The sequence below is a fragment of the Podarcis bocagei genome (genome assembly GCF_964188305.1).
Source record: "Podarcis bocagei genome assembly, chromosome: 10".
Lineage (NCBI taxonomy): Eukaryota > Metazoa > Chordata > Lepidosauria > Squamata > Lacertidae > Podarcis > Podarcis bocagei.
Genome location: NC_138135.1, coordinates 32,725,291 through 32,736,392, shown reverse-complemented (window position 1 = coordinate 32,736,392; position 11,102 = coordinate 32,725,291). Strand labels below are relative to the sequence as shown.

At 42.9% G+C, this 11,102-nt stretch overlaps 1 protein-coding gene across 5 annotated transcripts; it reads right to left on the bottom strand.

Moving 5' to 3' along the window:
- Positions 1 to 4,999: 4,999 nt before the first annotated feature.
- CBY1 (chibby 1, beta catenin antagonist) lies at positions 5,000 to 10,778 on the bottom strand. Of its 5 annotated transcripts, XM_081211076.1 has the most exons (6): positions 10,522 to 10,557; positions 9,370 to 9,439; positions 8,818 to 8,936; positions 7,550 to 7,655; positions 6,918 to 7,033; positions 5,000 to 6,284 (listed from the first exon to the last, which is right to left on the bottom strand). In XM_081211076.1, exons 2-6 carry the CDS (start codon positions 9,413 to 9,415, stop codon positions 6,204 to 6,206), a joined length of 468 nt encoding a protein of 155 aa, XP_081067202.1. In that variant the 5' UTR covers positions 9,416 to 9,439; positions 10,522 to 10,557; the 3' UTR covers positions 5,000 to 6,203. The 5 variants fall into 5 exon arrangements, with proteins under 5 accessions (XP_081067202.1, XP_081067201.1, XP_081067200.1 ...); XM_081211075.1 differs by lacking the exon at positions 9,370 to 9,439 and having other exon boundaries at positions 6,907 to 7,033; positions 10,522 to 10,778; XM_081211074.1 differs by lacking the exon at positions 9,370 to 9,439 and having other exon boundaries at positions 10,522 to 10,776.
- Between the last annotated feature and the right edge of the window lie 324 nt (positions 10,779 to 11,102).

Sequence of the window (11,102 nt, the reverse complement as noted above, 5' to 3'; positions counted from 1 at the left end):
CATGACTCTGAAGGTAGACACAGAGAATCAGAGTCTGAGGGGGAGGAAAGTTCAGATAAGAGCTCTCAGGAAAGTGAAGTTAGCCAAAGACCAGTGGCTAAGCAACAAAAGAGAGGTCGTAGTTCTGAGGAGGAAAGTGGGTCAGAAGAAAAATTTTCTCCCAGAAGATCTAAAAGACAAAACAAAGGAGTGCCTCCAGTGCGTTTTTCTCCTGATACTGCAAATGTGTTTAGTGTAAGTGCAGAACCCAAGAGTTTTCAGGAGGTGTTAAAGTTACCAAAAGAGGAGGCAGAGCGCTGGAAACAGGCAATGGAGGAAGAGATGTCCTCTCTGAATGAGCACAAGGTTTTTACACCAGTAGCAGCGCCTGAGGGGGCAAAGATTGTAGGCTGCAGGTGGGTGTACAAACTTAAACCTCTGGTGACAGGAGAGTATAAATACAAAGCTCGTTTAGTGGCTCAAGGATATTCTCAGAGGCCTGGAAAAGATTATGACGAAACTTTTTCCCCTACTGCTAAGGGGGACAGTGTAAGGCTGATTTTAACACTTGGAGCAAAGAGAAAACTCCTGTTAAACCATTTTGACATTCAGACTGCATATTTACATGCACCAATATCAGAAGACCTGTATCTAGCCGAACCGCCTGGTTATGAGACAGGTTCCAATAGAGTGTTGAAGTTAAACAAAGCTCTATACGGTCTTAAACAGGCTGCAAGATCTTGGAACAAATGTTTCCATGAGGCCTTAGTGTCATTTGGTTTCAAGCAGAGTACAGCTGACAATTGTGTTTATGTACGTGGTACAGGCAGTGATCAAGAGTTTTGTCTGATTTATGTAGATGATGTATTGTATGCCTGCAAAACAGATAAACAAACTAAAAGGTTTGCCAAGCAATTGTCCAGTAAGTTCAAAGTGAAAGACTTAGGCCCGGTTAGGACATATCTAGGGTTGGAAGTGTGCTGGGCCCAAGATGGCAGCTGCCTAATTAGTCAGCAGAACAAAGTTAAACAACTACTGACTACGTACAGGATGCAGGATTGCAAAGGGGCAGCGGTGCCTATGGATCCAGGTTTCATAAAAACACTTCATACAGATGAGAGTCCTGAATTTGAACACCCTGATGTATATCACTCTGTAATTGGAAGTTTATTGTATCTAGCACAGTGGTCCAGACCTGATATTAGCTATGCAGTAGGCATATTAAGTAGATTGGTCTCAAAACCCACACTAAATGCCTGGAAAGGGGTAAAACAAGTTCTGAGATATCTCAAGCAGACAATTGGCTATATGTTACAATTAAATTCTTCAGAGGACGAAATGTTGAGTTGCTACTGTGATAGTGACTGGGGAAATTTGCCAGATAGAAAATCTGTCACAGGACTAGTCATAAGGGTCGGTGGAGCTTTAATCAGCTGGCGGTCACGCAAGCAAGATGTTGTAAGTGTGTCATCAACGGAATCAGAGTATGCCGCATTGAGTGAATTGTGCAACGAGGTGATTTATTTCAAGCATTTGATGGCAGATTTAAATGTAAATTGTGGAGAACCAGTACAAGTTTACATTGATAATCAAGCTTGTATAACCTTAAGTAAAACAGAGGGTTTCAAATCGCGTTCAAAACATATCTCTGTAAAATACCAAAATGTACGTTGCTGTGTACAAGACAATGTAATCACCTGTACTTATGTGTCAAGTGAAGAAAATGTAGCAGATGTGTTAACTAAACCATTGGCAAAGATAAAGAACAAGCGAATGTGCAAGGGTTTAGGTTTGCTGGAAAAATGATCTCCTACATAGGTGTATTTGATGTTAATTGTTCAGCAGAATCTGTGAGGGGGTGTTCAGTTTCTGTTTCAGTTTCTGTTAATTGGTTCTCGTGGGAAACTTGCAGATTCTAGCTTCACCAATTAACTCAAGCTGGTGTCAATTTACTCTTGGCAGAAAGCCCAGGTCTGCTTGACCTAGAAACTACTCACTCTGATTGGTTAACGAGCAGCACTCAACTCTGTTATCTAGGGATTGCTAGCACAGTTTGATGTGAGGTGTGTTAGGAGTTAGAAGTGCTGTGTATGGTTATGAGAGAGAGAGAGAGAGAGAGAGAGGATTTATTTTGCTTTTATTTGTATGCAGAAACTCTGCTGGTTTTATTTTTTCCTTTTAATAAATCCTGTAAATAGTTATTCTGAGTCTAGCTGACTAGTCATTACCGCCGCAACTAGCTTCCTCGCTGTGCAGGAAAACTCTGCTACGTTTGGGCTAAAGCCAATAGGGCTATGCCTGACACTCCAAAGTTCCATGAAAGGCAACGCGGGGCTCGCTCGTTGTCGTCGTGCAAAGGCAGCCCCGAGTTGCAGATGCGGCAGCTCCTTGTTCTCTGAGCTGAATTGTGGGATGTTGCAGCGTACTCTCTCCCCCCCCCACAAACTTTTATTAGTTTTTCCGAAAGCTTTAAAAATAAACAAACAAACAAACAAACAAACAATACAAACAAGTGACTTCCTCGTATCTCCCTGGTTGAATTTCAGTGTAGATCATTTTAAGATCATCAGGAGGTTTGGGCTGGGTGTTCATCAGTATGCGGATGATACCCAGCTCTACCTCTCTTTTAAATCAGAACCAGTGAAGGCCGCGAAAGTCCTGTGTGAGTGCCTGGAGGCGGTTGGAAGATGGATGGCGGCTAACAGATTGAGGTTGAATCCTGACAAGACAGAAGTACTGTTTTTGGGGGACAGGAGGCGGGCAGGTGTGGAGGATTCCCTGGTCCTGAATGGGGTATCTGTGCCCCTGAAGGACCAGGTGAGCAGCCTGGGAGTCATTTTGGGAGGCACAGGTCAAATCTGTGTCCAGGGCAGCTGTTTACCAGCTCCATCTGGTACGTAGGTTGAGACCCTATCTGCCTGCAGAGTGTCTCGCCAGAGTGGTGCATGCTCTGGTTATCTCCCGCTTGGACTACTGCAATGCGCTCTACGTGGGGCTACCTTTGAAAGTGACTCGGAAACTACAACTAATCCAGAATGCGGCAGGTAGACTGGTGACTGGGAGGGGCTGCCGAGACCATATAACACCGGTCTTGAAAGACCTACATTGGCTCCCAGTACGTTTCTGAGCACAATTCAAAGTGTTGGTGCTGACCTTTAAAGCCCTAAACGGCCTCAGTCCAGTATACCTGAAGGAGCGTCTCCACCCCCATCGTTCTGCCCGGACGCTGAGGTCCAGCGCCGAGGGCCTTCTGGTGGTTCCCTCATTGCGAGAAGCAAAGCTACAGGGAACCAGGCAGAGGGCCTTCTCGGTAGTGGTGCCCGCCCTGTGGAACGCCCTTCCAGCAGATGTCAAAGCGATAAACAACTACCTGACATTCAGAAGACATCTTAAGGCAGCCCTGTTCAGGGAAGTTTTTAACGTGTGATATTTTAGTGTATTTTTGGTTTTTATGGAAGCCGCCCAGAGTGGCTGGGGAGGCCCAGCCAGATGGGCGGGGTATAAATAATAAATTATTATTATTATTATTATTATTATTATTATTATTATTATTATTATTATTATTACTATTACTATTACTATTATTATTATTACAGTTTTCCAACACCAATATTCTTAAAAAATTAACTTATTCCTTAACATCTTTCTTTCTTTTCAATTCAGCATTACAACATCTTAATTCATCCCTTAACATGTTAAAATCCTAGGCCTATCTGGTATTTACAAGCTTTTTCAATTAAATTAACATGTTTATCTAGATAATCTTTAAATTTCGTCCATTCTTCCTGATAGTCCTCCTTCTTCTGGTCGCGGATTCTCCCAGTCAGGTCGGCTAGCTCCAAGAAGTCCATCATCTTCATCTGCCAATCTTCCACTGTTGGTACTTCTTGTGTTTTCCAATTCTTAGCTAATAAAATTCGAGCAGCATTTGTGGCATACAAAAATAATTTAACATCTTTCTTGGGCAATTCCATTCCTGTTATTCCAAGAAGAAAGGCCTCTGGTTTCTTAATAAATGTATATTTCAATTCATTATAAATCTTCTCCCAGAAGTCTTTCACCTTGGGGCAGGTCCACCACATGTGATAGAAACTACCCTCTTTTTCTTTACATTTCCAACATAGATTATCACTATTATGGCAGATCTTTGCTAATTTTACAGGGGTCAAATACCATCTGTACATCATTTTCATTATCTTTTCCTTTAATACTGTACATGCAGTGAACTTGACCCCTTTCTTCCATAGTCTTTGTTGCAACGTACTCTCACCTTACGACCAGAGTGGTTCTGCTTATGGTGCTGGTCAGCCAGCCCACTCCCCACGACAGGAAATTATAAGGCAGGGACATTGTGAGATGTGGTGGCCCCCTCCAGATGTTGATGCACTACAACTCCCATCATCCCTGACTATGGACCTGTGTTGGCTGGGGCTGAGTCCAGCAACACCTGGAGGCCACCACAATGGCTGCCTCTGCAACAAGATGCGAAGAGATCTGGCAGGGGATTTCCCTCTTTCCGACAGTCCGACTCCATCTCTCTTTCATTTTTCCAATGACATTCAGGATCCCATGGCTACTGAGCTCAGTCTTCTTGGGCAGATGTGTTTGTTTTTCTGACCTCTGAGGCTCTGGTGCTTTTTAAGTTGAAGAGCTCCCGTCCGCCCACCAGCAAAGCAGTCCCTTTTATTCACACACAGAGAGGACACAAAATTCCAGAAGGCAAACGAAGATTTATTCTAAAGAGAGTAAATTATGAAAAATGGGGCTTTTGCACTTCCGAAGGGGTAAATAATATGGTAGGTAAATGTGTGTGTGTGGATGTAAATATATATAGCACCCATGTTTTCAGGGTGCTTTTTAAAAATTATTATTTTTTATATAGGATTAATACTTTTCTGAGGAGTTAATCTTGAGGAGGGCCAGATTTCTCTTGAACTTGGACGATGTCCCTTAAAACACCACCCACAGTGGAGTAATGGGCTATGTAATAAAACAAAAACACAAGTCAACGCTGCAGCAGTAGAAACACTGTAATGACTTTATTTTTAAAGTATAAAAATAGATTTATACAACAATTCAACTCAACATTTAACTTACAGTGGCCTGAATGGAACTGGTGGCTGTACAAAGAATTGCCTGAAGATTTGTTTTTTACCAAGATAAGGAAGAAGGTAGAATGCACACAGAATTCATGGAGTGTTATAGAACTCTGATACATCATGAAGGGGAGGGATAAAAATGGAAGAGAACCAGCTGTTCAATGTGGAGTTCTGCCATATTAATAAGGCAATACAGCAAATCACTGGGCTGGCATGGGAAAGGAAGAGATGAAAGAACATATAGGACAGAGGTCTCATACTTCCCGGTACACCACTGTACTGTGGCTGTGAACTCAAGCTGCTCTGCAAAGGAAAAATAGAGCACCTCAAAACACGGTGATATCATGTGATTGACAGGTGGGTGAACTAAGGATCTGGCCCACTATGCTGAGCTGAAAAGGTCCCCCCCCCCCCGTGGTGTGTCAGTCAGCTTTAGAGTATAGGCCACTGCTATTCAGAATGACTGTGAGCCAACTGAAGCGTGTAACTTCCCAAATTGTTCACTGTCATCTCCGATGATAAAAGGTTTCTGTCACTAATATATATTGCAGGCCTATAAGGGTAAGGGCCCAGGATGCTGCCTATCCCCAGTGGTGTCTCTGTATCAGCTCACAGGCTCGGGTTCAGGACCTTACTTTTCCAGAGAATTCTGCGTCCCAAAGATACGAAACAGCCAATTGAAAAGCATTTCTGAGGCATGTTAAGAGAGAGACAGCAAGAGTATGTAGCTATATGTTGCAAGCAGTTTCTCCCATTTCTTTTTGCTCTCCCCACACCCCATGATCTTGATTGCCTTCTTGGGTGGGTGGGAAGAGATGCTTATTAACTACAAACCACTACTTGCTACTGATTAGATTAAATGCGTATTGCGGAAATATGTTAAGAGCACTTGGATAGAAGCTCCATTAGGGAAGAAGAAAAGTAGGATAGCTGCTTTCTGATAGCACTGTAGAACTTAATAGTATTTCACATTTGGAGTCCTGGCTAGATATTCAGCAACGTGAGGTCACAACAACAAATGTCTTCCAAGGCAGGTGTGGCTTCCTAAGTTCCTTGCAGTGGATGGTTTTAACCATATCCCCTTGCTCTTCCCTCTTCCAGCTCCTAGAGGCCCTCACGTCCAGTTCACTTCCTCTTTCGGCTATAATTTTTCAGTTCCTCCATCTCTTTCTGCATGAGGTGAGACTCTGCAGTCGTCTCAGAGAGCTATGAATAAAAGGACGAAATGGCAAAAAATGGCATTTGTTTTCCCATGTTGTTTTAGTGTTGGTAACCCTTAAAAACAAGTACGTTTGTTTGTTTCTCTCTAAAGCAGTGGATTTCAAACTACAAATCCAGAGGGAATTCCTTCTACATCATATCATCTTCCATTAACTGCTGCCTATTGCAGGTGATTCTGGGACTTGTTATGAGGCACATTCACAATGAATGGCCAGCACTAGTCCTCTGGAATGCATTTCATATTCCTTATGAACCTGGGCTTTGTGGGGGAAATCAATAGAATAATATTGGAAAAGCTCTCTTCTGGGCAGCCATGCTGCCACTGCCTATCTTCTCATAAAAGGCACCCAGGGTTCTCAACATAGCTGTCAACGTTTCCCTTTTTAAAAAAGAAATTCCCTTATTCCGAATAGGATTCCTCACAAGAAAAGGGAAAAGTTGACAGCTATGGTTCTCAATAAGATCATCAAGTGTTCTGGTGCCTGGTTTGAATCCCACGAGACATGGACCCACTGTGTCACCATTGTCATTCCCCTGATTTTGTATCAAGCAGAAAAATTAATGTAGATATCAAAGATATATTGATGCACAGAGGTGAGTGAATCACCTCATTCTCACCATATCCAACAAAATGTCAATTTTCAGCTGTAGGAGATTGTTCTCTTCCTCCAGCTGCTGGATCCGTTTCCGAAGGCGGCTTGCCTCCCTGCGGTCCCCCATGTCCCCAAATGATTCTAGGAGAGAGAAAGTGGTCAGTACTAGAATCACCTTTCACTCACAGGAAAGTGTCAAAAACTATGCAACTATAGCCCTCTAGCAGCTCTGAGAAGCAACTGCATTAGCTAGATGGAATCCAACACGGTCAATGTGCTGACATCTTGGTATACCTTTAAGATACCCTATTAAATGTCCGCCCCAAGAAGAGTGTCAGTAACCTTGTGACATGAATGACCATTGGTGAACCATGCACACCCACCCACTCAAGCTGGCATCTGCACCTAGTCAGACCCAGACTACAACAAAAATACCACTCCTGACACAAGGCCAGAAACCAGAACCAGCATCAACACTACAGTACTATTTGCCAGAATACATCAAATAAGGAGGTGTGGAGGACAATGGGAGTACAGACTCAAATGGATGGGGGTTATTGCAAGAGTTGTATCTTCTGAGGAACAGGATGAGGCCATTGAGAACCTGATAAGGATTGCTTTTGGATTATGGCCAACGGGATTAGTGTTCTCTCTCACCTGCTATCCACTGGCCATTCTCAAACCTCATACTCTGTCCAGTAAGGGTCATGACAGGAGTGCCATACTCCAGGCCTAGCTCAATCTCCCGGCTTGATCTATCCAGCTGTAGGAGGAAAATGGACACAACGTTTTGTTTTCATTCTCCTCAACTCAACTATACAAATATTCATTGCTCTGTCCACTTTGACTCTGATCTTGCCAATAACTGGCATGTGGCCCTCAAAAGGTTCCCCACAGGGGCCCTTGGGTTGAATAATATTCCCCATCCCTGGTTTTGTCAATCCAAGATTTTACCTTCTAAAACAGTGGTACGGGGGACAGACACACAGTGTAACAAAGATATTTGTTTTTAAAAGACAATTGGAAGCCTTTAAAATTAATCAACACAAACACTGCAATAATTATGATTCAGACCTTCCACTCAGAAAAAATCAGAGCAAGAATCTGAAACATAACCCTTTTTCCTTCTAGGAGTGGATGAGCTATTCTAAGTGTTGGTACTCCTCGCTTGTAAATTAGAGGTATTAATAAGTTGCCTGTGTAGTTGTGTAGTTGTTCCTGTTGTGCAGCTGCTTAAGAGTTTTGGGTCAGAATTGATGGGACTGTATCCAATGCTAGTCCTGCTCAAAACAGACCTTTTGAGGTGAATGGCAATGACTAACGTAATTTCAAATCTACACTGAGCACAATTGTATAAAACCCATGGTCTGTATTATTTATGGATTTCTATGGGCAGCACACTCCAGTCTACAGTGGTGTCTCGCAAGATGAAATTAATTTGTTCCGCGAGTTTTTTCGTCTAGCGAATTTTTCGTCTTGCGAAGCACGGTGTCGGAAAAGTTTTGGAAAAGCTTCAAAAATCGCCAAAAACCTCAAAAAAGGCTACCACACCGCGTTCTATGAGTTGCTCCTCGAAGTCAAGTCGCAACTGTATTAACGGTGTTAAGAAAAAGGAAACAAACTTGCAAAAAACGCAAGACGTTTTCGTCTTGCGAAGCAAACCCATTGGGAAATTCGTCTTGCGAAGCAGCTCAAAAACCGCAAAACCCTTTCGTCTAGCGAGTTTTTCGTCTTGCGAGGCATTCATCTTGCGGGGCACCAGTGTATGATACATTCTGTGTACAGCATATGATTGTGACAGGCTCTGCCTCTCTTATTTCCAAGGCACTATTTTGTGACTGACTGTAGCTGGGGGACCCTGGGACTCTATTTTTAAAAAGTGGAGAATTAGATCCCAGACCCCTGTTTTAGGTTCCGGAATTTACCATGTGCAAATTGGAAAGTGAGGCTGATTTCCTGGGTGGGGTTTTCTTTGGACTGAATGTGTTTCCAAAGAGCGGCATGGCTTCCTCACTTAAAAGCTTGTTAGAATTGTTCTGGTTGCCTGAAATAAGAAGGAAGAAAAAGAAACAAAAGACCATTACCTCATGACCTCATCACTGTGCACAACATTAAGAGGCTGTGAGTCAGAGCAGATTGGCCTACTTAGTGTCATCAAAATAGTGAGAGCAATAACTGTCATTTTCCAGAAAGCAGTTTCTAGTTCTCATGAATCTGGAGATAGTCAAAACATTTACAGCTCCCCTAGCCTAACCTTTTTTAAAAAGAAAAATGGTTGGTAATTTTTTAAAAAGAACATTTCTGCTATGGGCTTCATCTTAGGCTACTAAATACACTAAGTATTTTGTGTGGAATTGCCACCCTATTCCATATTGTAATTTGTTTTAACTGTTTTTAATAATGAATTTTAAATTGTTGTAACTAGTCCTGGGATCTAATTATGAAAGGTGGGTAAAGAATTTAATAAATAATAATACCTTCTGCACTCATATTTTTAGGAGGAATTACAAACAGTGTTGTCATCCATATGCAATCCTCCCTTTATTCCTATCACAAAAAAATAAAATAAAAAATGCAAGGGGGAATAGAGGATACAGAACGGTAGCACATTCTCCACAGGTCTGGTGGATCTTAGCACTAATCTTCTGTCTGTTTAACTTAGTTTCATTGAGCTGAGGGGAAATATCCTATTTAAGAAGATAGAAAGTGACAGAATAACAAATGCTATCTGCAAACCCAAAATTAGACTAATCCGTCACCATCTTTCACATATCTGAAATCATCAGGTCAGGTCATTCAATCTGCTTTAGTGTATGCATGGTTTGGGAAATATCAATTGTAGCAATAGATTAAATACAGTACGTACAGTACTTGAAAAATTAAAAAGGGTATCATATATCCTATTCCTTTTGCGGCTCATTACTGCCCTTAACAACAAGCCTGCAAAGTGCCATTCCTCAAAATTATCTCAATATTGGAACTAATATTGAAACAATGAAATCTGTTGTCATTGCTTCTGCTTCAGCAAAGTCAGGCTTGGAGGTTTAGCTGCACAATGAGTGTGATTAGGCACAATATCTTAAATTGAATCTTGTAAAAGGTGGTTCTTCATTATTTATGCAATTATGTGAGAGACCCTTTGAAGCCATGCCTAGCACTGCTGGATTCATCTAAGGAGAGTGTGGAAATGAATCACTTACCACGTAGCTTGGAATACAAGTATTTTCCACCCACCTCTTACACACACTCACACAACTTTAGCAGATGCACCGCTATGCAAAAAATCAACAGGTGCAGCTCATCACTGCAGCTCCATCTTTGGGAAAGCTGCACCTGTTGAATATCTGCCTGAACTACAGCTTCATTTAAAAGCTCTCTCGGGCCGGCAAGTGGCAACCTTAGCGGCACCTTAAGTGCCGAGACCCCTAACTAACCCCATCTACACCAAACTAAATCCTGACTCTGGTTATAGTGGGAGCTTAATACTCTTAATCCCACAGTTCAGGGGGCAGATCGAGACCGCAGCAAATAAAGCAGCGGGGGGGAGGGAGTCGAGAGTCGCTGCCGTCCTAAACCCGCCAAATGGCTTCACCCCAGCATCGCGCACCCACAACCGTGGAGCTCCTCACCCGACAGATGCACCACACACCTCCGCACCCCGGTTGTATCCTCCGAGGTGAATTGCGCATGCGCACTCTTTGATGCTTCGCGACTTGCGGTAGCCGAGAAACGCACGGCGGGCGGAACCACCCCAGGAAAGAAATCGAAAATTCCACGGGACAGAGGAGGGGGCATACGCATTTCATTTTAAATGCATAGAGTGACGGATTTTTTTTTTTAAACGGCTTCAAATAAGTAAAATGCCCTGCGTCTGGAGGAAGCTTGTGAGAATATCAGAAAATGCACCCCTTCTCTTTTCGTGTCATGGTTGTATCCCAAACCGCCGGGAAAGGCGGAGCGAACGGCAGCGCCGCGGACGGGACCGTACCATTGTTTATAAAAGGCGAAGGGGGGGAGAGAAAAGAGTTTTGGCCGAGTTGTAAAATTACGTTAACAGTGTTATCCCTCGGGAACAGAGCTTGTGAGTGAATTGCATCTCACACGCAGATTCGTCAGTCGTAGCCGGCATCTAATGCTACCTTTTGGAGATGCATAAAGGTTCAAGAAATAAATGGTTTGCTCCGAGTAGTTGCCACGGCGACGGAAGAAC